Raw genomic sequence first — 27,249 nt, 5'->3', positions numbered from 1 at the left:
GAAAAATGTATATTTGTTATTTTTTGCTTCAACCGGAGGAGAGAGAAAATGCTTGTCGCCCATAACTAGATTTCTCAATGTTTATAATTTGGTCCAACAAACTTTCAGACTACTATTCGTGATATACATCCCTGGACTGACTATCTCGTAGTAAAACTGGAGGCAGTTCAGGAGAACAAAACCCACCAATCACAGGCTTGAAGATACTTCCTTTGGCGAGCGACGCCCAACTTCAAAGCAACACAGTCAATCACAGTGTACCGTTATATAATTCCTTTGACGTACATCAAAGGATCAAATTACCTGTGTCTTACGTTGCCTCCAGTTTTACTATGATATAGTCCAAGGGTGGATATAAAGTCAGTGATAGTAACCCCTGGAGTATCGAGGGTTGTGTCAATATAGTCTTCATATTTAAAGACAATTTTAAAGTCACGTTTATTTTAGATACGTGTTGTTATGCAAACTTTTTCTAACTTATAATTCCAAAAAGCAAAACCGAATTTGACCTTATTTGTTTAGCTGCTTTCATCAATGAAACGTGTGTATAAACGTCATGTACGATTTATGAAACATTGATCATAAAAAATTTTGTTCAATGATCTCTAACTCAATCTTGGAATGTGCTTTCCTAGAAAATGAAATAAAAACGAAAACTCAAACATATGGATTTAACGCTACGTTCAGATAAATATTTCAATAACGCTTGAGATCGGATAGATTCCCTAAATGTTCATTACCCTGACGAAGTGATTGTCGTCCAGTGCCGATGTCTAACATTGATGTCTTCTAAAGTCATATGTGCTATAACGATTAGATAGATATGATCAGATTAGAAGAAGAAAAACGTCATTGAAGTCCGCACCTATTGATGAAATAAACAGCTGCAGAGTTTATTAAAAGCAAAAGACAAACATCTTTGATGCTTTAAAAGCACAAACCTATCAAGGGTTAAATATCTTTCAAACTGGGTTTCCGTGCATTTCGGGTAACTTGATATGGATAACAATACAACCTTTACAATGTAGAGATCATTGCACAATATCTTTAAGACACCGTAAAATGTGAAATAAGATCGCAGACCATTGCGAGTCTTCATAGTTTGACCATATGTACGCGCATTACTGCATAGCAAACGTGACTATGTTATTTTCGTTTACCAGTATTAACCAAATAAAACGAAGGGAAGTTCCTCTGGTAGACCAGTATGTAATAGTTTTTCCAACGCTATCTAAGTAGTTGGGTTATAGAATTAAGTCCGTGTATTTGTAAGTATTGCAATTCCTTGAATGCTGATAACTGTTGGTGCTAAAAATTGTTCTTGATTTGCCTTTGCACACTTACATATATATAGTGATGTATAGTTTAGTATATAGTTACTTGGCTGATATTGTCCTTGAGATAAAGGTTTGATAAACACAATTTTATAGCGTGAATGTCCATTATTACAGTACGTCAGTCTTATCTGTGAATGCCCTACCTTGGACAGGTTATATACGTATACACTACCAAACATGATGTCTAGTATACAGTTGGTTTTGTTTCTGTTACTTCTTTGCATACGAGGTAAATATGGCGACTAATACCTACTATACTGTATGTTATTTATGGTAGTATCATCCTGCAGAAATAGCGAATAATCCATCTACTTTATATCAATATACGTTCCACATCTTACATTATGTAAGTAAAACCGAGTATCTGAGATAGTTTAAACATTTTTACATAAACTTTTGATAAAATCATTCTGATTTTCATAAATATTGATTTCCCTGTTAACTAAACACTCTGGAACCACAGTTTGTGTTCGTTCATCTTCTATATATCCTTCTACTTACCATCTGCTCCAAACACGGATGCCAAAACAAGGTCACTGTAATGTGTGTAAATTGACCTTTGACCTACATAATGTCTGTTTTCTGCACTATTTACCCCTAGAATTCCATATCATCTCGCGGTGACCTAGATTGTAATGTACCAAAAGTAGGTTACAGTGATACGTGTTTTTGATGTTTACCTATATCATATAAAACATTTTTCTGTGTGGTGGTACATGTATATTGCATTGTGTTCCAAAAGCAGTTATATGTAATTGAATGTTAAATCTTTATATTTTGAATATTTCCCACTAGATTATTTTTGCTGTCATACAGGTGTCTAGGTGATACGGTATGTTATGGAAGTCTTATTTGTCTTTTTTATTTGTAACCAATTCTAAACGACACTTCGTCATGTTAGTAAAGCATTTATGCATACTATTTAACTAACACCATATATACATGGATGCATTGCATTATATTTGCTACAGAGATTTCCTCCTGTGAGAATGGATGGGAGTCATACGACGGACATTGCTATATGTTTGGTGATGTCAAGGTGTCCTGGGCTGTAGCATCGGTACGTCACCTATAATTCATTTTCTTATAAAGCTTTGCAGATTGTTATAAATCCATAAGACTGTCGAATTATTTACTATAAAAGTAAACCCTGTACAAACTGGTGTATACAACTTTATAAATGTATTGCTATTTTGCAGGCGATATGTAAATCGTACGACAATGCCCACCTGGCTGTTATTCCTAATTCTCACGTGGACAACTTCTTACGTCAGTTAGCCATGCGATATGCATGTAAGTATCGGAGAAACTAAAGGCTAATGTGAGTATGGATTGGAAGGATGGGTTTGTCCATTGTTAATAATTATATACTCCTCGTAGAAGGAGCTATTTGATGTCTTTGGCAGTATGTTAAAGTGATATAACACTATAGGATAGACTAGAGTTTCTACTATCGCAAGGAGACTTAACATGGATATACAGCAGTCACAATTATGCTTACATGAAGACCGTCACAAATAAATTGTGGAATGTTGTACAAACTCATCCAACTAAATCAAATCATTTATTGACTTAATGCTTTACAGACCATCAATATACAAACAAATGCACATGGCTTACGAGATTTGCTAATCCAACAAAAGAAGTTATCTTTTTATATTATCTTTAATATTTTCCTGTATACTCAGTTCCTATTTATTTCTCTACCAATTGTAAGTAATAAACATACACTAGATTACATCATCAGTGCAAATATAAGATCTAGACCAAGGTAGACAATTTGTTTGTTTGTTATTAGATGGACACAAGGAGATGATCCATTACTGGCTGGACGGAAGTGACGCTGTGATTGAAGGAGACTGGATCTGGACAGAGAGTGGACAACGAATCTCCTACACACACTGGAATCACGGCGAACCAAGCAACTCAGAAAGTGGTACCGATGACTGCTTGGCAATGCACAGTCAGATGGGATTCCGATGGGACGACCTTCCTTGTCTGTATAAAGCAAGGTTTATTTGTGAGGCAGGGTAGGTTGTTGTCATTTACAGTCCCTCTTAATATAGTAAACGTTTATAAATGGTTCAGAAATTGATTGTTTAATTTTGCATATCACCAATTGTAACCCTTCTTAATACTTGTGTCTATAAATGGTTCAGAAAATTGATTTGTTTAATTTTGCATATCACCAATTGTAACCCTTCTTAATAGTTTGTGTCTATAAATGGTTCAGAAAATTGATTGTTTAATTTTGCATATCACCAATTGTAACCCTTCTTAATAGCTTGTGTCTATAAATGGTTCAGAAAATTGATTGTTTAATTTTGCATATCACCAATTGTAACCCTTCTTAATAGCTTGTGTCTATAAATGGTTCAGAAAATTGATTGTTTAATTTTGCATATCACCAATTGTAACCCTTCTTAATAGCTTGTGTCTATAATGGTTCAGAAATGTGTTTAATTTTGCATATCACAATTGTAACCTTCTTAATAGTTGGTGTCTATAAATGTTCAGAAAATTGATTGTTTAATTTTGCATATCACCAATTGTAACCCTTCTTAATAGTTTGTGTCTATAAATGGTTCAGAAAATTGATTGTTTAATTTTGCATATCACCAATTGTAACCCTTCTTAATAGTTTGTGTCTATAAATGGTTCAGAAAATTGATTGTTTAATTTTGCATATCACCAATTGTAACCCTTCTTAATAGCTTGTGTCTATAAATGGTTCAGAAATTGATTGTTTAATTTTGCATATCACCAATTGTAACCCTTCTTAATAGCTTGTGTCTATAAATGGTTCAGAAAATTGATTGTTTAATTTTGCATATCACCAATTGTAACCCTTCTTAATAGTTTGTGTCTATAAATGGTTCAGAAAATTGATTGTTTAATTTTGCATATCACCAATTGTAACCCTTCTTAATAGCTTGTGTCTATAAATGGTTCAGAAAATTGATTGTTTAATTTTGCATATCACCAATTGTAACCCTTCTTAATAGCTTGTGTCTATAAATGGTTCAGAAAATTGATTGTTTAATTTTGCATATCACCAATTGTAACCCTTCTTAATAGCTTTGTGTCTATAAATGGTTCAGAAAATTGATTGTTTAATTTTGCATATCACCAATTGTTACCCTTCTTGATAGTTTGTGTCTATAAATGGTTCAGAAAACTTATAGTTTAATTTTGCATATCACCAATTGTAACCCTTCTTAATAGTTTGTGTCTATAAATGGTTCAGAAAATTTTGTGAAGATAGTTTTTGTAATTAAAATCAATTATCTATTAATGTATAATTTGAAATTTACACTTTAATTGTTGTAATCATAAATCAATAACCTTAACACCAGGACATTTCCCGTGGGATCGTTCTATTAATTAGCATATCAATCACACAGGTTTCTCTGTTGATTTAGGTGATATCAATGTGTTGTTGCGATGTTAACAATGTCATAGACAAATTTTTCTCCCTTGCTTGACAGGGTTATCCTGTGGTTACTAGGGAAAAGATAACTCTGTCTTTTACCGGGGTAGGGAAAAGACAGCTCACACGCGCTAGACAGTGACGTCATCAATACAAGCGGTGACCATTTTTACGCACAGCGACGTTCTTCACCGTTTCTCATGAAAGTATGAGAGAAAAATAATCTTACATGGGCCTGTCAGGTGGACAGGGATATCTCAACCCTTGTGAAAGATTTTGACCATCAACCCTCGGCATCCTCGGGTTGACCAGCCAAAATCTTTCACTCGGGTTTAGATTTCCATGTCCACCTAACAGGCCCATGTAGGATTCTATTAATCTGTTTGTTTACAAGTAAGAATAACGTTCCTTAATTATTCCATTCGAGAATACACAGAATAGTTGTGAAAGTAAGAAGTCGTTTATAGATAAAAACAATAAAGAATAAGAATATTCGTCGGGAACAAGGAAATTACAAGGATTATGGATGAATTGGATGGGTGTGACTACCTTCTGAAGAGGAACATTTTCTTCAACAAAATCACTACATACATATGTGGGGAGCGTGTCCACAATCAGCAATCCTGCTACGCGGATTTACACACAGACAATTTTTAAAGGGACAATTCATTCAGGCTAATTCTTTTACATAACCAAGAAGCAAAATATGGCATAAATGTATTGTTTTACATTTCTTATGAAACATATAACATAAAATATTGACAAATTCCACGTCATTGTTTAGTATTTTTATCTATACCGTTGTAATTATAAATCGTTGATCAATACGATTCAGCAGGTAAAATATGTTCGCTGTATCTATACCCGAGCCAAAGTCGCGCACGGTTAAACAAATGAACTGCATAACCACTGAGGAGGTGATAAAATGATTTTTTAGACGAGCCAATTCACCTAATAAGGTAAACACACTATTGTCAGGGCGATTTGAGCAGTTCTAGACAAAAGTAGCATTACTCTACGAGCAAGGGACGGGGTTCGGCATACAAGATGTTCGACCACAATGTGTAACTGATCTAATTTTCATTAGAACTGGGTTTTTTCCGATATATGTACAAATTTTAATGTTCTTTTAGCCTGAATTGTTCCTTTAATGCCTTCATGGAATTAAAACAAGTATTGAGTTTACGTTTGTAGCAGTTCAAAAATAAGGTATTGATCTGTTTTACATGTCAGTGGACACTGGACACAACTCGGTTAATGAATCAATCAATATCACGTCCTCACTTGTATTATAGACATAAATAAATTGTATATCAAGTGTAAACAAATGCCTTTGTCGTATATACTATATAATATACTTACACAGACCAGTACAGCTTTATACTTATTTTTTATGCTAAATCCGACTTTCTGATTGGCCTATTTTTTTCTTCATACTACTATGAAGATAAATCCGACAATAGCGCGAAAACTCGACGTTTTCATGTGCCATCGACGTTGCATTTTGACATGGAAAAATATTTCCTTGAGAAATCATTGGAATCGTACGTGTATTTTGTTAAATCAAGTCTAAAAATAATTAGAAGCATCAATGAAAGTAAACTTTGTTGACAAAATCGTTAATACCCAAAATAGACGTTGTGAATTGATTTTGAAAAGAAATCCCATAACTGACTTTTTTTTCGAATAGCCTAAAAATAATTATTAAGTATTCGTTTGCCAACTTTAGTGAGAATTCGCTATCCGTTTCAGACAGTTTTTTCTTAGCCCTATGGATTTAAAAAAAACCCAGCGACATAAATGCTTAAAGCATTCGGTTTAAAAAAAATGAACTCTGGAAATATCAAAACATTTATTACAGTTCATGACATATACATTCACTGGTATAACTGTTCAATAGCCCGCCCTGACAATGAATACTTCTATAAAAGAAATATTTTTATATGTTAAACCCGAAATTACGTACACACTAATGTGTCATATCATACAATACCATAATGAATAAAAATTTCACTATTTATTTCTTTAATTAAGCTAATAATGCTTTGCACCTTCCCCGATACTCCAGGGGTTCCGATCACTTAATATCTCTACATCCCTTGACTCATAGTAAAACTAGAGGCAACAATTTTTGAACAACCGAGCCCTGTTACTGTTGTGTAAGAGGTTATGTCGAGCGTTAGATGGTATTAATATCCAGTTAAGAATATAAAACTCTTTCATATGTGGATATAAAGGATAGGGATATTCTACCCGAGGGTCACAAAATGTAGTAAAACCCGAGGCTTGCCGAGGGTTTTGCAACATTTTGTGATCCCGAGGGTAGAATATCCCTATCCTTCATATCCACTTATGAAAGAATATTTTTCTTTCATACCTCGACCTTTTATTGCAATTTTACAACTATAATATCCCGCCATTTTAAAATAAATTCGAAGAAATCCACGACTGGAAGTCAATTTTCCATACATGAAAAATTACGTGATATTTTCAACACAATTTCCGTTGTTTGCATCTTTTATAGTAAAACCAGTCATATTTGTGAAACAAATGTTAATATTTTACCGAGGAAATAGATATTTTGTTGACGCCGTGACGTCACGAGGCTTTATTGCATGGGTAGCCATGCAATACAGCCTCAGGCGACATGAGTGTATTGCCCTGGACCAGCCAGTATTACACGTGTAGGTATGAAAGAAAATACTATTTTATGTATCGTAAATATCACTTCAAATGCGGAAAGTGTTTAACAATATGCGAATATATTGTACATACCTTTTTCATTTATGGCCGCCTTTACGTTTCATCTAGGATTTTGTTATTATCTCGCCTGTCTGACCTAAATACTTTTGAGACTACAAGTATATAGTGTATGTACTTTTATCACAACCCTGCACTATTGCACTGCGATTTCGTCTTATCATTGAGCTTGCCTCGGACAGACCACACAACGCGACCAGAGATGATGCACCAATTGCTGTTTGGTCTTTTTATGCTCGTCCTTTACTCGCATGGTAAATATGTCTGAAAATCATAAAAATCAAATGAAAATTCGATTTTCAAAAAATCAAATTATTTCACTTGATTATAAGTATTTTCGCATTTATGTATAAGTATTTAACTACTTTTAGAGAGAGTTTAAAGAATGACAAATAAAAAGTGAGAAAAGGCAAAATCAATTGCTCGCGTTATTCTTTACTCAAATACTCTATATTACTTGTTACTATAATAAACAGGCAATATTTACTAATTTGAAATTGCCCAGAATTGACCAGAATTACATGTTAAAATTCTGACCTGAAATTGACTTAAAAGGAACAGAAAAAACAATTTTAAATTAAAGATGAAAATTCCCTCAGATCAAATTCTGCTCAAATTCATATGAAATTCTCGTCAATTTCGGGTAAGATTTTTAACCTGAAATTAACTATTTATCTCTTTTTAGGTCATTTTGACCATACAAACCTAGTTTTTTTTCGTGTCATTTTCAGATCAATTTCAATGTCAATAAATTTCCTGGTAAATGGTTCACTTTAAATTTCAACACAGTATTCATAGAATTTGAGCTGAAAAACAACCGGGAAAATCGTAACCTGCATTTAAGGTCAAGAATTCTTAACCTGTAATCAGGTTAAGGAATATTTCCTGTGTAGCATGAGAAAATAATGAATGTATAATGAATAAACATAACTAAAAAGAGAAAAGGATATATAGCATGATTCCAATATCCAGTGATTGGTGAAACTTCGGTCGTCAATATGTATATACCATTTTGTGTTATATTATGAATAATGAGATGGCTTCACGTAAGTTGAAATACTAGTGCCCAATCCATTGTATACAAAATATCACAATACAATAAGTTTAAATAGAAATACCCATAACTAACATACATGTAATTAGCAAGCTTCTGTGTTTCATAAATGCCATCAGTGATAGGATAGTTAGGTACACAATGTAGCTGCATCGTATGACCAATTTGTAAGTGTTCTATTTATAGAAATTTCTTCATGTGACAATGGATGGCAGACGTACAATGGGAATTGTTATTTTCTCGGAGATTACGAAGTGACCTGGGCCACAGCATCGGTAAGGTGATACCTCAGTACATTAGGCTTTGATTGATTTATATGGTGATATAAGGTTTCTTTTTAATTTGTATTTCAGTTTATTTTGATCATAATCTTTGGTATATTGAATTATATTGTCTCACCTTACACTTAATAATTTAATCAATTTTATTGAAAAAAATCATTTTTGTGTATTTGCATATCTTATAACATTTGTTGCTATGTACATTTAAACATTATTATGGTTCATTTTACATATTGCAGTCGATATGCAAATCATTTCACAATGGACACTTGGCTGTTATCAGAAATTCTGACGAGGACAACTTCTTAAGACAGTTAGCAACACTATACACCCGTAAGTTTCACGAATCAAATACTATCTATAATTATCATTATATGATATTTGCAATAACTTACAAGGCTGATGACAAAGCTATTGTGTCGGTAAGGCATAGCTACACTGAGAACATCTGACTGCATTTTTCACGTTCATAGTGAAATAAAGGTATGTTAAGACATTACTTCGTGTTTGAAGTTGTGTTTTCCATGTAGAAAATTTATTTAAGAATATATTGGTATTAAATATGTACATATTTAACCCGGTACACTAGTGACCTTTGTAGATTCCCTTGTCCTTTTATATAGTATATATACACATGTACACACATCAGATTTCTCACAATCTACGTTACCAGTCTCTGTGGTTTTATTGTCATACATATGTACCTTTAATAGTGTATATTCATATCATTACTGAAAATACTTTATAGCAAATGTATCCCACCAATGGTCTTTCTTGACTGATATGTTTAATGTTTTCTTGTTCAGTTTCATGCAAAAAAAGTGAAGGGAAAACTTGTCTGTGCGGGGAAGTCGGAAATTATATTGTTTAAATGTTTATTACATTTCATGGCATTGAACTTAATAGAACATGTGTCTTCAGTTGGCAAATAATGGATCTTACATGGGTGGCTATGTGATATGAAATTTATCAAACGAATTTAATAATTTGATATGCCACGGAACTTAAAGCGAGTGGCATAACAAATTATTTTATGAGTTTAATTTATTGAGTTCGAATGTGACGTTTCCGTTTACTGAGGCAATCATGCGAGCCATACATATATTATGACGTCAAAATTACATGTGACGTCATAATTGTGTTATTACACATGTGTCTTACGATATTTACGACATAGTATGACATTGCTGGACGGGCCAGTTATGTGATAAAGACATATTTGTAACGTGTGTTTTTGTTAGTGATATGTTTTTTGTTCATTATCATTATTATAACTAACTAGTTTCAGAAGGACCAATAAGAAGCTATATGGTGTACCGTTTTTTGATACACTTTACAAAATCCTATATTTTGCGTTTCTATAGAATGTTATTTTGCTGCATGATTTGCCGAGTCAATTAATTATACCACTGAGTATACACAATGCAGTTTACCATCAGATCTCTTTTCCTGATAGGAGGAGATAGGGGATTGTAAGCTTCTGGCTGGATGGGAGTGATTCTCTCATTGAAGGGGATTGGATCTGGGCAGAGAGTGGACAACATATGCTATACACAAACTGGTACCCAGGAGAACCGAGCAATTCGAGACATGGAACTGATGACTGCTTAGTCCTCTATAGTCCTATGGCATTCGGATGGGATGATCAGCCATGTTCTCGTCTTAACAGATTTATTTGTGAAAGATCTTAACATATTTATTTTTGAAAGAAGGTAGGTCAGGGAATGTCACTTTAAATATTACCATCAAGCTTGAAACGTGCTATTGTATTGGCCTAATATTTTATGCGGTAATTTCATAAAAATGACATCGCATTTTGTATTATCGCCTCCGACTAGCTGTTGCAATAAATACAATGTCTGAGAAGAAGTATTCTATAAAGTTTGAATTTCACAAAATAAGATGGAACGTTGAGGATTAATTTAAATGTTTGTTATGATGCTGTAAAACTATAACGATATTATCCTCTCATTGATGGCGTCCCGGTTTATTACGTTTACACCCTGATTATTTTACGAAAGCACCATGGCATAAAATCTGTTCAGGTAGTCTTTAATATCAACAATTGAGTGATAATATATCAAACTTCTCTTCTAATTGGCACAAAGATATATTCAAAACGTAGCAAAAACTATTTTTGATAAACGGTTACGTAGAATACGCAGATTTCTAACTCCAAATTATAACTACTTTACAATTGAAGCACAATCAATACTAAATCTCTTTAATCGCCGTATTGTAAAGACAGAAAAGTTTTGCAAAAAAGTCTTATTTTTTTCTTTATTAGTAGAATATCCTACTGACAAACTAGTCAATATCTCCTGCAATACAAATTGAAATAAAGCAACGCAAATCAGATTTTTGAACGCACTTTTTTTATCTTCATAGCTCGTACAGTATAAAACTACCGAACATTTTTTTTGTACAACGCAGTATGCAGTATCTATGGGATAGTCCATGGGTGGATTTACGACATTGATAGTAAGTCCTGGAATATTAAGGATGACTACACGTGTACACGACGCCAGAAAACAAAAGACGACCCGCGCTACGACAATTAATATTTAAATTTTCCATTTCAAATTATCTATGAACTGATGGTAGTATTCACGGCAGGTTAATAACTTTTCAGACTCTACAAAATTATCAAATTCGTTTTACAGATGTACATTGTACATCTTCAAAATAAAAGCCTTTTTTTGCTTAAGGTTTGTACTTTTAACAAAACGTTAAGTAATATGCGGGTTTTTTTATGTTTTCTGTTATCTTTATAGTATCTTTATAGTTCACGGTCGCTTCTTATCATCGAGCTAGCCTTGGTCAGACCACATAACATGACCAGACAGTATGCCTCTGTTACGGTTGGTTCTGTTTGTAGTTCTCTGCATCCATGGTAAATGCTTTCTCAGCTTGAATACTCAATTTCCATATGGATAAATGCTTTCGTGAAAAATATCTTCAGATAAGAGAATTTTCTCTACCATATGCAGGAAACGCTATTGCAATGTGAAGCGGTAAACTCTCAAAATTATAAAATATTTTTTAAAAACTTACGCAACGCAGAAAAGAAAACATTTTTGACGAAATTTTATTTTATAGAAAATACATATCTTGCTGTTTGTACGTCGTTATTTTATGAATTTGTTGCGATTTTTATCAGAGATTTCCTCCTGTCGCAATGGCTGGGAGACGTATGACGGACATTGTTATCTTTTAGGAGACAGAAAAGTGACCTGGGGAGATGCATCGGTAACGTGATTATTATACTGAACACACACGCTACATGTTCTTTAGAAAATGAGCATTGAATCCCTTTAACATCTTGTCTATAAAATTTGTTGAAATAAAAAAAAATTATATAGATGAAACCAATTATCGACAAAGGAGAAGTGTCAATTTGTCAGTTTGCAGATACAAGGGTTTAGGACACCATGATATGACATGTGATTAAGGTCATATCGGAGTACTTTGTGAGTTATGGGGGGGTTAAACAGGAGGGGCAATTTTCTGTTTTGTCCAGTTTTGTTGGAACTAATTGATATTTTATAACGATTGTTCATGAATTATAATGCATTTATATGTTGAAAGCAAAAAATTTGGAAAATATAACTTAGGGTAAAAAATAGGTCACAGTGACCCAATTTTGTTAAATGTCAATTATTCAAGAATAAAATTCATCTGGTGCCATAATATACCATATCATGATATCCTAAACCCCGGGTATCTGTAAACAAAAATAATGCTTATCGGTCATGGCCACCAGAGGGCCCAAATTGACACTCCCCCTTTCCTTATTCTTTAGGTGCAGGTTCTGTTGCTTCCAGGTTTAGTCTCCACAAATATCTTCTGATCTACATTGAATAACTGACAAATTGAAAAAAAATACAATCGTTATGCAAGGGCAGATAACTGTCTATGATAAGACTGGATATTCATACAGTTAAAGTCATCACCGTTTTTTCAGGCGTTATGCAAAGCAGAACATGCTCACCTGGCTGTTATCCCAAATTATCACGTGGACAACTTCTTACGGCAGTTAGCCACTAAATACGCATGTAAGTATTAAAACAATATCGATTGGAGGTATATGATCTTGTATTTTTATGAGAAAACATAATGTAATTTCGTATAGTAGAGTAAATGTTTCAGGGCCCTTTCTTACAATATAGCTTGTTTCAGATGGACACTCGGAGACGATCCGTTTCTGGTTGGATGGGAGTGACGCTGACATTGAAGGAGATTGGATCTGGGCAGAGAGTGGTCATCGAGTCACATACACACACTGGAATCACGGCGAACCGAGTAATTCTAGACATGGTACAGACGACTGCTTAGTACTTCACGGTGGTATGGGATTCCGATGGGACGATATTCCGTGTTTGTACCAAGCCAGATACATATGCGAATCACCGTAGGTAATGTCTATTTTAATGAATATTATTTTGACGAAATAGTCTTGCATGGTTTGTATAATATGCAGATTTATTTGTAAACTGTCCTAGGTAATATTTATAAGTTTTATTTAAATAATTGAAAAAAAAACCCTTTGTGGTAGACTTTAGAATAGTTCACCCTCTTAATGTAACCAGTAACCATAATAGGGTTGAGATAGGGATTTTCATCGATAGAAGTATTATTATCAATATGGCAAAACGGAAACTTTGACAAAACAAAACGTATCTGTTAACAAGAAAAGATCACTCAAATTAACTAAACGTACAGGTGCTAGTTTTAAGGCACTGTGGATTTGTTGCATTTATGATGTTGAAACATTTGTCTTTCAGTGGACATGGTGCTACGTTTTGGCTGATACACCGATACTAATCATAGGAAATAAAGCATAGTGTATTCAATTTAAATATATTGTTTTTGAAATAAATGTATAATGTATTGTATGTGAATTTGTATTTGATACTTAATTAATGAAAATGTAGTCGGAATGACCAACCTTAAGCTCATATTTACACCCGTTCCGGTTGTATGATTGTATGAGCGTACATGTAAGTTAATGTATGAACACATTAGAACGATGAATTATGTCAAACAGGATTTAGCTCCCAAAAATGTGAATGCCGTTAATGCTCTTTTTGTATGTCGTTATTGTGCCTACCGTGTATATGTCGTCAGGGTGAGAAAAGTAGCTTTAGAGCCTTCCTACCCTGACGATTTAGACAGCATGGATGCATATCTCATCGTAAGGTATGGCCCATATGCTGGCATGTATGTGACTTATTCTAGTAAGTATTTATCGTTACGGTAGTTTATCATTTTATTTTAAATTTCCAAAACATTCTGGTCAAGATTTTCCAATTTCTTCTTTATCTGATATTGACATGATATCAGATGTTGACTTCAGGCTTGATGTATGATGTTTATTAAGACAAGAATTTTTAATATTTCTAAATAATTCAATTTTGCTTGTAAAGAACATTTTCGTTGGATCAAAATTTACTTAAGCCCATAAGGGAAAAAATGGCATCGCCGTTTGGAACGTCACTTCTGATTGGCATAATGATTTCATAGACACAAGAGTCCAAAAATGAATTTTGAATATTGAAGAGATTATCTTAAAGTGAACAGTCGGGTAAGGATGGCTAAAATCGGTAAAAATGGTGTGAATGTATCCAGTATAATTTCTTATGAAATGGAAAAATAAAATCTCTCGTCAAAATCTGTCTGCGTACGAAGAAATTAATCTAAAAGTATGGAAATTCTAAAACGTCCTCCCGGCTCACTATGTCCGTGGTTACATTTCCACGCAGCCTCGCTTTCAATGCTTTCAACTTTTCTTTACTTTAATGGTCAGAACTGGGAAACTAAGCAGAACTTGACCGTCGTATTAATATGTGAGAACTTTTGGAAGGCCAATGAACGCATTTAGACTGGTTTTCTTTGCCCGACTATTCTCTTTAAGTAAAATGAATTGTAAGCATTAATTTGAATTTATTTTTTTATGTTATGGTCAATGAAGATATACACAAAATCTAAGTGTACTCTCATAAACCGGTTTATTTAGAGTACACTCAGATTTTTGTGTTATATCTCCATACCATAAAAAAGTCGTTCAAGTTAATCCTTTATTTTATCATTCATGTCATTTTTCTGGTATATGTTCAAACAAATCATATTAGATATTATGCAAGGACCTCCCGATAATGTTTCAAGAAGTTTCATTTATACATATGTACATTATGTTCATGCTTACATAGCGATTACATTAGAAATATCAACAAGCCTTATATATGAAGCAATTTTGGCATTTTGACATATCGCCGTTTTGACTTTCTTAATAAAGACTGTGATATCAGAAAGGAGGATGTATAGTCTGTAGCGTTTTTGGCCCTTTAATACGTCAAATTTACATAAAATGTACCTGTTATTTAGTGATTAAAGTATTGAATTTCAAATATCGGGTTCATTCTTGGTGCAACAAGTATGATTTGTGTGAAACATTGCGGTTGTAGTTGCTATGGAAACCATCCTAAATATCCAATAATTGAGGACGTTTTGTGAATTTTGAAGTCTCTGATCTAGAAACAATAGGAAGCATTCTTAAACAAAATTTGTATTTCTCCTAAAGATGTATCAAGTGTCAACATATTATCAGTAAATATTCATTACAACTTTCATTACAATTGAATCAACTATATACAAAATATTTCTAATACAACACCTTAGTTTCTTTATACTTATATTAAAACATTGAACTTCCTCTTGTGGCACAATCAACTAGTTATCAAAACAAAAAAGGATGTTTTATATTAGAGTTTGATCGATCTATGATGATAAATATTGTACTCGCTCATACGACGTGGGTCGCAGTCTTGTGTCAGTTCCTTGTGAGATAAGCTACACTATCTTCGTCGTACACCACCGCAATCTCATAAAGATGGGCTCCAAAATGACATACATGCTGTGCAAAGGTCTTCTGTTGGCACTCCTCATTGTGTATGGTAATCTTCATATTTACACACATTATCTCAAATAATAAGTCGAATTTGACATTGTTCCCAATTTTTGTGTGGCTCTTTCTTAGTTATCATTGTAACCGCGTCATATTTTGTTAACTAATAACTGAATAAAAGCGCTTTGTATTAATTAACACGAATATTTATAGTAGTCCGAGGATGTCCGAATGGTTGGGAGACATTCGATGGCTCTTGCTATTTTGTATCCGATTTTATAGAGGATTGGACAACTGCATCGGTAAGTTTGACATTGTTGTATAACGAAACAGGTTCTTGTTGGTATGAATAATCTTCTGATAATTAAATTTTATATTTTGTGAACATAAATCTTGCATAAAATAAAAAAAATGTAAAGATTTTTTGTTAAATGGTTTAAGCTATGTAATAGAACTGTCTCTTATAAGATTGAAACTCATCTTTGCATGGAAACATAATTTTTCATGGTTCTGCTCATTTCTATTTACGAAAATATTTCAATAATCTTTCAGACCGCTTGTAGACTATACCATGCACATCTCGTCGAAGTTATAGATGCAAAAGAGGAGAACTTTCTCAAACAAATAATCTCAAATTATCATGGTATGTCATGGTCCTACGGTTTTTTTATTTCCTGTTTAACGTTTCTTTATGAACAGTAATCGTTTTGTGTAAGAATAATATGAGTGCTGTTATTTTGCTTAGTGTTTTCTGAGGACAGCCTTCCCGCCATGTGGTAGGTGTGTGTTAATTCATCAAACAGAAATTTCACTTCTAAGATCATACCTAAAATACAAAAAGAAAATGGAGACATTATTACTAAACAAGAGGAAGTCCTGTCTGAAGTAAGATTAGTGATGACATTGATATAACTTTTAGAAATTGTAATATTCCAAAAGCCAGTAATGTTGAATCAGATAGCTTAGAGGGAAAATAACTTTTGAGGAAGCTGGACAGTTCTGAAAGGAATGAAAAATAATAAAAGTCCGGATCAGATGGTTTCACTTCAGAATTTTAAAAAGTTTTTGGATAAAATAAGAAACTTTTGTTGTGCGCTCTTTAAATCGTAATTTTAAAAGGTCAATGTTCAGTTACCCATGGACTTATTGTGTGTATTCCAAAGGGAGATAAGCCAAGCAACCTCTTAAAAAACTGGAGACCAATTACTGCACTATTTCATTTTCTATTCTTTGATATATGCTGTAATGATCTGGTTTTCAAAATAGTCTAGTTTTTTATTTATTGCAAATGGAATAAACATAATATCAAAGAGACTTTTAAAATTGGCTTAAATAATCTAAACTTCAGAGCATTTCCAAAAAAGGTCTCCCATTTTAGAACATAAAGCATACAGTGAGGATTATTTGAGATACCAATCTTAAAAAGATAAGTGTAAGTTGTTAGTGAGATTTTGGAACTGAAGCCACTGACGTTCAGTAATATTGGTAGATATGAAAGGCATATTTTATATTATGTGTCCATGTTTTGGCAAAAATCTTGGACTCCACGGTTAATTTCAATGTAATTTCAAGACTAAATGGAATAATTGGGTAAAACAATTTTTCGTTTGGTTCATTAATGTTTTTCAGATCTGTACTTTTTAATGCTGAGTATACATTTTGCATGATGAGGAACATAATTACTTATTACTCCATGAATATTACAAAACTCATCATACGTAGAGAAAGAATATGGCGAAGCACTTTTTAACAGCTTGTTATAATATTAATTCCCTTTCTAAACTATGATTGGTAGAGAACGGTTTTATTTTCATCAATTATATTTTTATTGCGCCAAATCGGTGTCCTATGTACAATTTATACTTCTGCTTCAATTGTGTTCTTCTTTAATCTTAGTTTGTAAATAAATCCTTCCAGAAAGCATTCTTACAATAAGATATAATATATTAATATACTGTCCACAGTTTGCCAACTAAATAAAGTCAACTCTTTTATTTAGAATCCTACGCCATTTAGCATTTGATCTAACTCTTCTCCGTAACCAGCCAATTATAATGAGCATATAAAGGATGTAAGACGGATACTTTTTAAACCTCCATCTATATAATTCGCTTACCTTTATCTGAGCTACCCTTCCATAGAAAATTAAAAGTAACAGTGTTAAGATATAAAAAGTCATCTGGATTTTAAGTGAAACAAATAGATGTTAACTGGGATATTAATTAGATTTTATTATGCAAATTCTACCAATTGGAGATATTTTCTTCTGTTTCATGTCTTTATTAGTTTTTTTTATCAAAGTTCCAGATAATTTATGTGTATTACCGTTTACTTTTACGATTTTGAAAACTGATACTTTGACCATTTAACAGCTGGACATCGTGACGTTGTTGACTACTGGATAGGCGGTAACGACATGTTCGTGGAGGGGGACTGGCGATGGATACATTCCGATCAGCGTGTGAACTATACAAACTGGCACCATGGGGAACCAAACAACTACCATCACCAAGGGGAGGACTGCATGTTAGTGTTCATAAACAGCCGACAGCTGTACAAGTGGGACGATCGACAGTGCACGGAAAAACATAACTTTATCTGCGAGCTCGGGTAGGTCGCTAAAGGAACATTGTGTTTGTAAGGCCAGGGTATGATTTCTAAGTCTGAACAAAAGGTAGTATTGGACTCTCCATAAACTTACTTTTTCGGAGAACCGGTGTCTTTTTCTTTAAAAAGTAATTGAATTTGCATTACCCATTTTCTACATTAAAACCTTCCTAGCACGTTCGGTAGTTTTTGGTCGAGCAGTTTATTAAGTTTTATCATTTGAAGAAGAGACATTTTGTTTTATTTACTTGTTTTTATTTCAGTAGTTTTTCTGCACTCTATATTTAGTCAGCGGATTACAGTTTTGCTTCGATTTTCTTTATTGTTTGTGAACCCATTATTGTTTTCTGGTGAAAACATGATCATTTGTATGTCAAAAACATACAGCCGGTTACTTCCGCTGGTCACATAAAGGATGAGATATGCCATTCATTTATTATTATTTTTCATAGGAACAGAAATATGATGTTCGTAATTCTATTTTCAGGGATGATACTGCTGGAATAGTAATTGGTTGACTGTTGAAACTGTTGAATACAAAATTCGACCAAATAATGTGTATATACTGAATAAATATTATTCAATATTTAGCACGTATTTCTTATTTATCAATGCTATCCAATGTGTTTTGCATACGCCACTACCACGTGGTGTGGTGTGGTGTGTGGTGTGGCATTACGTTATATGAAATTTCATTTAAACAACCGCTGGTACATGTGGACTATTAATGTGATCAGAATGTGAACGTCTTTAGCAATGAACTTTGACATAAATACATCGAACAGAGGGACAAATCGTTATCACTACGTTAAAGTATATAAAACTAATAAAGTATATACACGGGTTAAATTGTGTAGAATACTTACCATCAAATTTAAATTTCGAATTCAATTGGGACCCTTAAAACGTGGTATTATTACAAAGGTGGTGTATATACAGAGGTGATCCCTAAATAAGGTTTTCATGCTTTGAATGGAAAAGCCACTCAGTTTATTGAGGCCTTAATAGAATGGGATTATCATCCGGACAATTTCCGAAATCATCGTCACCGGACTTTTACGATAAGTCATTTTATGCACACTCCACATACAGAAAACAAAGAGTTAAATAAATTGAAAAAAGGCCACCATAAGGTGACATATTTATTATAAAATTATATAAAACTCATATCAAAGTAATAAAACAAATATTATGCAAACAAATTGACACTATGCAAACAAATTGACACTATGCAAACAAATTGACACATAATTCAGTTTTATAGAATTATGTTAAAAGATTATGAAACATAACATAATCTAGAACATCTCAATATTGATATTAAGGTGGGGGTTCGATAGAACAGGGCCCAAAAATATGAAAAAATCTCAAAGAGGAACTAAAATAATAAAAAATTGGGCGGGTATACAAAGGGTGGGTTTTTTGGCAATTTGTTGAGTTATTATCAATAAAATGTTGCACAAAATGTATGCCAATATGGCGCCCGTGAAAATTTTTTCTTAGATGAAGGGCTGATGGCTTAGCCAATCAGATTCTTTTACAAAAAAGGTGACGTCATACGGTACCCCAAATAAGGGACAGTCTAGCAAAGGGGAATAACTCCTACTTAAATTGTACACAATTACTTCTATATGTGTCAGTACATAAAATTAGCTATACGTATAGCTTGCATTTATGCACACTCCACATACAGAAAACAAAGAGTTATATAAATTGAAAAAAGGCCACCATAAGGTGACATATTTATTATAAAAATTATATAAAACTCATATCAAAGTAATAAAACAAATATTATGCAAACAAATTGACACTATGCAAACAAATTGACACATAACTCAGTTTTATAGAATTATGTTAAAAGATTATGAAACATAACATAATCTAGAACATCTCAATATTGATATTAAGGTGGGGGTTCGATAGAACAGGGCCACAAAGTTAAAAATATCTCAAAGAGGATTTTTAACATGCCAATATGGCGCTCGTGAAAAATTTTTTCTTAGATGAAGGGCTGATGGCTTAGCCAATCAGATTCTTTTACAAAAAGGTGACGTCATACGGTACCCCAAATAAGGGACAGTCAAGCAAAGGGGAATAACTCCTACTTAAATTGTACACAATTACTTCTATATGTGTCAGTACATATAATTAGCTATACGTATAGCTTGCATATCTCCCCGTCGGAAGTAGACAACATACGTGGACATTGAACGGTTTCTGCTACCGACAATAATTTTCATAGTACGTTTAGGTCTGATATTTACTTCCATTTTTGTACAAGGTATTGTTCTTCTCTTATCTAATAGTTTACCAGAATGTTAACTATATTAGTAGGATATTACATTAAATTACGTTACATGCCATCAAACAATAGTTATCTCATCTATGTTCTATATCAAGATTAACTTTGCGATAAAATAAGAAAAAGAGTTCGTATATATGTCAATTGGTAACACAAGTGTATTTTTTCATATCTGCGACATTGTAAGTTGTCCATGTCCTAAATAAGAACAAATATGGTCACTATATATATTTTGACATCTAAGTATTACATTATATAGCTCGTAATAACGATTATTATTCATTGATCTACAGTCGTCCTAAGATGTCCGAACGGATGGACAGAATTTGGAAATTCCTGCTATATGGCATTCTTTAATAACCAAGACTAGTCAGCGGCCTCGGTAAAGTATTCTTGAAATACAAATGGTCATATTTATTTGAAGGACTACATTTTCATAGTCTTCATGTACCTTCTGATAATTGTTGAAACTAATATCGACTTACTGATTGCGCGTGTACCAAAAGCAAAATGAATTATCTGATACTATTTTTTGTGTGTTAATTAGACATATATACACACGATTAAACACCAATTATTGTTCAAGTGATGAATATCATTTAAGCTCTGTCGGCGGTGGAGCATCATTGATATTGTTACCTTCGTCAAAACACTTAAATTGTCAAAAGTTATCTATATATAAAATGTAGTGGTCAAAAAACTTGTTTTTATAACGTAACGTCACCGTACCCCATTTGGTACACGACCCCTTTTGGTACAAAATTAGGGTTTTCCCCTCTAAAATCCTAGTTACTGTGTTTTGTTATTTATACTATTGTGATATGAAAATACAAGTATAAAATGACAATTTAAGCTCAAATTTGACTTCGATCGTCTAGATTATATTCGTATACGCCTACATCGAAATGGGCGAAATGGCCGTAAATGTTCGACGGCTATTTTATGCTACATTGTTATCCGTTTTCATCTAAAGTAAACGCATTAAATGAATCTCTATATCACTAAAATTCTTCGGATATCATTTCCATAACGATACCTCTTTTATTAGCGCAGATACGCCACTTTTTCTTTGTATAACACCGCAATTCAAAAATCCCGCTTCGCCATTTTTGTTTTACTACCAATGCGCATGCCTCAACGTTGATGACTAAAACGATCTACCAGGCCAGGCGTGCTCGGTTGGGGGTTTTAATGAGATCCGGATTTTAGCAGCAAGGATATGTATTATGTGTTGGTGTCAATTATTACTTTCTGTCTATTAATCATTAAGATTGTATACGATAACCTACATGTACACCTCATATGAATTTTTGTCCCTTAAATAAAATGGAGATAATCAAACAACAGACCAGTGACATTTCCCTCAAGACAATGACATACAAATGTACTCAGTACAGATACATGTAACTTAATGTACAAGCAGTATCTCAGTTAGATTTTTTAAAGTGGTTCCTCAAAATTATAAAATGACTTAATCCAGATTTGCAGGCAAATACTATTTCATTGTTAATAGAGTTCAATTACACAAAAACAGCAATAAACTGGATCAGTGTTGAGAATCACCATGGGGAATTAATGTCACATACAGTCATGGAAAAAATATAACATTGAACTTACATGTACATCCTAGATCTTTCATTATATAGAAGACATTGCTCACAAATATTTCATTTATTCTCTCTCTCCATCTTTTCTATTTACATTAAAAGGGTTGTTGTATTCTTGATTTAAAGTTGCAATGTTATAAAATATAATATATAGAAATAAAAATTCTTAAACAGGTATGACAAATTCTGCATTTCCGAAAACTGTGTTTAGGAATCAATATTGATATATCCAACCAAAATATGAATGTGAGGCCAATGTATACACATACATGTATATGATATTTCAGATGTCCAGATTGACCCCTATGCTGATCCTGAATTTGAACAAACGTGGATCATTTATTTTCATCTGATAACTTGGAAGAAGGAAATTATAAGAATTGTAATTGTGTGTTTCTGTATTGTAGTGTTTAAATGAACCTGTACTACCTCCCTTAGGCCCTATTGCATACATTTTATCCACTAATAAACTTAATGTGCAATTTTATACAGTGTACCTTGCATGTATTTACCTAGTAAGTCGTACACAGTATTAAGGGTACATGTACCATGTTATAATATTGCACTTGTAACTATACTGATTACCATGCATCTACTCATATCTTGTGTGATTCCCAGTATGCTATAAACTTTGAACAGAAAGAACAAATTGAATATATCTAATGAGTGCTGTGACTGTATTTACTGAAAATTTTAACAAGCATTAATTTGAGGGCAATTCCAGTGATAAACAACTAACCTGCTGTTTTTGTCTTAAAAATCATACTTAATTGTCACAGCGTAAACACTCCATTTTCTGAGACATATCACGTCTTCATATAGGTTTTGCATATGGCAATAGTGTTCCAAAATTATTGTGCTATCAATGTCTGAATGCTTGCAGTTTTTTTTTTTTTTTTTTTTCCAATGGAAGCAAGAAGAATATTTTGTAACAGATGGATGAAGACGCCCAGGAAATAAAAAAGAAAATATTAATGCGTTTCCATGCATTATTAATACTGTTCTGAGTGTTTTACATTATAGAAAAGGTAATGTGTAGTCAAAACACTTAAAAAAAATTATACCAGTACAGAGCTATTGATTATAGGGTATCTTTGTTCTATAGAGAACAAAATGCACCATGTACAGGTAAAAAATACAATATTATTGCACTGACATGACCATTATGAGGACTTTTCTTAACCTCTTATTTGTGGTCTTCCAGTAAAAATGGACAGGATATATTTATATATATCATTCCCTGTATAATTTTACCATTTTACAGATAAACTCCCCAGGTAAAAAATGATTTACATGTAGATAATTAATTACATATAATAAGTTAACAGAAGGAAGGATATCTAGTCATTGGTGATTTATATACCCAGTAATTGAATAGAATGGTATTTGTTTTACCATAAAAATATCTATATATGCTATAAAATAATTATACATGAATCACATGTATTTGAATCCTCTTAATAAATTAATATGGGAAAATTTAAATATGTTATGTTTTGTAATGCAAAACCTTTTAAAATAAAAAATGGAAGATTATAACAAAATTGAGTTGTCAAAAGTTATATATATATATATAATGTAGTGGTCAAAAACTTGTTTTTATAAGGTATATCTTTCTGTGTGTCAACGATATACACAATACTGTTTAACTGTTGTTTTTTTTTAAATTCTCGTTGTTTGATTATGATTACAGTTTTTAAATTCTCGTTGTTTGATTCTGATTAACAACACTTGTTGTAAGTTTATACCTTTTGTAGTCTACCTGTCACGAGAAATACTTCTATCTGGCCGAGGTCGATGATGAAAAGGAGAACAACTTCCTGAAACGGTTGGTCGGTAGACATCATAGTGAGACTTTTATCATTATTATATAATTTTCTTGAGTCTTTTTTTTAACATCAAAGATACCGCTTCATTTACCTTGATCTATTATTTATATTTTCTTGTAACACTATATATACATATGGTGATAGCATCACATGTCAGTAATCTACACTGTTATGCTCTAATTTTTAACGAAGCTGTTAATATTTTTAGTTTCTCCTTTTTATTCGAAATAGACTGTATGGAAAATTTAGTGAAAGGTATTCGGGGTATTGTTTATGTGATAAATGTCTTTAGTATGGGATGGACGTGATGAATCATGTGTACGTGGCGTGGGGATTTATCAACCACATTTCAAAGTTACATTTGAAAATTCCAAGCTGTTTCGGTTAAGGTGTTACTTTCAATTATTTGGTTTTTATCAATATTTTCATGTTTTGTACATATTTCCTTAAGTTTTTTTGTTTTTGTTTTTTTTTGTTATTTTTTGTTTGTTTTTTTTTGTTATTTTTTGTTTGTTTGTTTCTTGTATATGTTTTTATTTCTAATAATATTAGAACAGCATGAACATTTCATCCGAGCAGTTGTACGCATTGAAATTCTAATGAAACGCTTTTGTGTTGTTAAAGGGGCAATTCAGTCTAAGAGAACATTAAAATTTGTACATATATCGAAAAAACCCAGTTCCAATGGAAATTAGATCAGTCTGTTTTACTGTGATATGCCTGTTAAAAGCCCATGGTGGTGACATGTGTGTGGAATGTCCAAACTCTCTCACTGTCCGCCATTACACACTGTGGTCAAACTTCTTGTATGCCGAACCCTGTCCCGTGCTCGTAGAGTAATGCAACTTTTGTCTAGAACTGCTCAAATAGCTCTTACCTTATTAGGTGAATTGTCTTGCCAAAAAATCATTTTATCACCATCTAAGTGGTTATGTAGTTCATTTGTTTAACGTGCGTGACTTTGGCTCGGGTATGGGTACAGCGTCCATATTGTACCTGCTTAATCGTATTGATCAACGATTTGATATTTAAACGATATTAATTAAAATACTTAAGAATGTTGAGGAATTTGTCAATGTTTTACGTTATATGTCTCATAAGAAATGTAGAACAATACATTTATGCTATATTTGGCTTCTTGGTTATATAAAATAATTAGCCTGAGTGAATTGTCTCTTTAAGGACACGAATCCTTCTGGTTAGGTGGTTATGACATTTATATGGAAGGGAACTGGCGATGGTGTGAGAGTAATCTCGCTTTGAACTACACAAACTGGCACCATGGTGAGCCTGACAACCACCACAACCACAATAACCACGACGGAAACTGTTTAGAGGCCCAATATACTGACTCTCACTGCATGTGGTAGGATGTACCATGCACAGTAAATAGAAACTATATACGTTAGGCATCATGGTAAGGGTATTATTTTAACATTATAGTCTCACCTGCCTTAACGACTACATGAACTTCTGTATAAAGTCCATTTTCTTAATACAACCATTTCCCTAGGGCTGCAAATAACCAATTTCAATACACATTGACCTCAATCTAAAGACTACTTGGTCATAAAGACCACGGTCACTTAAGTGTAACTGTAATTGCGTTTATCAAATATGTTTGTATATTTTATTCTGTGAAGATGGATACATTATCTCGATTGTGATAGTTAGCTGGTTAACACAGGCCTTTCCATTTAACACACTGATGGATAACACACTGATGGAAACATTTCTGTCCACGGAATTTAGCCATTTGTATTACTTTTATCAGTGTTTGGTGTAAAATTATCGGTAAAAGTGTTAACTCACTAGTAATACTGTTAATGGATCTTTCTACCACCTGATGTTGAAGTTTCTTTTCAGATATTTCCCATATCATGAAGTTAGTGAATTTGAACAAAAGAACTGTCATGACGAAGTTGCATTTAGATCAAATGCGTTTATTACTACAATTTGTAAATTAATGCCATATACATGCATTAATATTTTTTAATGTATTTTTTCTGTTTACAGAGGTTAATGGATACAGCTCGGATAACGATCAGTAGATCATTCCAAGGAGTAAATATAGAGAGCAGTAAACTGACTCAGAAAATGGATATGTTTCGTTCAACACAAAGGCAGAAATCTTGAAATCAAAATAAAATCGTAAATATACGTAAATTGTATGTAGGTTTTCTTATGCATAAACTACCAAAAAAGCAATCATACGGAAGCCTGTTAGGGTCATATTGAAAAAAAATTTCGTTATAACGACTTGATATGTTGTAATAACGACTTAACTATGTCTTAATAACGACTTGGTATATCGTAAGAACAACTTTAACAGGCTTCCGTACAATCATTAATACAATATTGAATTTGGAAATAAAAAAAAAATACATTAAAAAAAAAATAATAAAAATAAAAACAATGCCATGTATCAAAATAAAATCATCCATAATATTACATGTTTTTACATAGTTGATCTGTCTGCACACATTGTCTCCCGTCTTAATATGGACAACAACTTGGCTTTGTCTATTCATTTCGTTTCAGAATATATTATATTGCCAGATGTTAAAGACAATATTAATTGGGCAACAGTCAACATGCCTATACAGCCCTCTGCCTAAATATTAACAGTACATACAAATCATTAAACTGATACATACAGACATATATTAATGTCGATTACTATTTATCAAATGATAATGATACTCTAAACACATCAAGCTAGACATTGATAAACATCTTATCCTGCAACTGTCCCACATACTGACCGATAACTACTGCCGGATAAACTTGTGCTTTATCCGTCAATACGATATGCTTTATCCGTCAATACGATCACGTGAATTTGTTCCATATCTGACGGAACTTTTCTAACTTGACCCAGAACTTGAACCTTCCGGTGAATGAAACGTCATTCAGTCCCGCTAAAACGTGACGTCACATTCACCGAAATGACGTCATTTTTAAGATATCGAAAATCTCGTATGGCGGTGTGTCGTCTTTTCCTTGGCTCATGACAAAGGTATGTATTGTTAAGTAATTCTTTAATGTGTATTTATTGTTATTTTAGTATTTTCATTTCCTTTCAGTGACATATCACACTGAATAGAATTACGGTTACTGTTTGTGAATGCGCTTATT

The 27,249-nt window shown here is 32.9% G+C and overlaps 3 protein-coding genes and 1 long non-coding RNA gene across 5 annotated transcripts; all 4 read left to right on the top strand.

Annotated features, from left to right (window-relative positions):
* The first annotated feature begins 1,446 nt into the window (after window positions 1–1,446).
* On the top strand, window positions 1,447–6,114 carry LOC138321078 (perlucin-like). The gene is made up of 5 exons (XM_069264488.1): window positions 1,447–1,566; window positions 2,309–2,397; window positions 2,537–2,630; window positions 3,136–3,367; window positions 6,001–6,114. Exons 1-5 carry the CDS (start codon window positions 1,515–1,517, stop codon window positions 6,023–6,025), a joined length of 492 nt encoding a protein of 163 aa, XP_069120589.1. The 5' UTR covers window positions 1,447–1,514; the 3' UTR covers window positions 6,026–6,114.
* A 337-nt stretch (window positions 6,115–6,451) lies between these two features.
* On the top strand, window positions 6,452–10,390 carry LOC138321077 (uncharacterized). Its single transcript, XR_011208278.1, has 4 exons — window positions 6,452–7,781; window positions 8,768–8,856; window positions 9,102–9,195; window positions 10,319–10,390. It is a non-coding gene; the product is annotated as an uncharacterized lncRNA (long non-coding RNA).
* A 164-nt stretch (window positions 10,391–10,554) lies between these two features.
* LOC138321076 (perlucin-like) lies at window positions 10,555–13,763 on the top strand. The gene is made up of 5 exons (XM_069264487.1): window positions 10,555–11,755; window positions 12,023–12,111; window positions 12,827–12,917; window positions 13,042–13,277; window positions 13,647–13,763. Exons 1-4 carry the CDS (start codon window positions 11,710–11,712, stop codon window positions 13,275–13,277), a joined length of 462 nt encoding a protein of 153 aa, XP_069120588.1. The 5' UTR covers window positions 10,555–11,709; the 3' UTR covers window positions 13,647–13,763.
* A 416-nt stretch (window positions 13,764–14,179) lies between these two features.
* Window positions 14,180–18,963, top strand: LOC138322438 (perlucin-like protein). 2 transcript variants are annotated; one of them, XM_069266465.1, is made up of 5 exons: window positions 14,180–15,815; window positions 15,983–16,068; window positions 16,319–16,409; window positions 18,139–18,376; window positions 18,861–18,963. In XM_069266465.1, exons 1-5 carry the CDS (start codon window positions 15,752–15,754, stop codon window positions 18,889–18,891), a joined length of 510 nt encoding a protein of 169 aa, XP_069122566.1. In that variant the 5' UTR covers window positions 14,180–15,751; the 3' UTR covers window positions 18,892–18,963. The 2 variants fall into 2 exon arrangements, with proteins under 2 accessions (XP_069122566.1, XP_069122565.1); XM_069266464.1 differs by having other exon boundaries at window positions 15,178–15,815; window positions 15,980–16,068.
* The last annotated feature ends 8,286 nt before the right edge of the window (window positions 18,964–27,249 follow it).

Source organism: Argopecten irradians, chromosome 4, assembly GCF_041381155.1.
Source record: "Argopecten irradians isolate NY chromosome 4, Ai_NY, whole genome shotgun sequence".
Taxonomy (NCBI): domain Eukaryota; kingdom Metazoa; phylum Mollusca; class Bivalvia; order Pectinida; family Pectinidae; genus Argopecten; species Argopecten irradians.
Note: the sequence above shows the minus strand (reverse complement) of the source record. Positions and strands in the feature narration are given on the sequence as shown.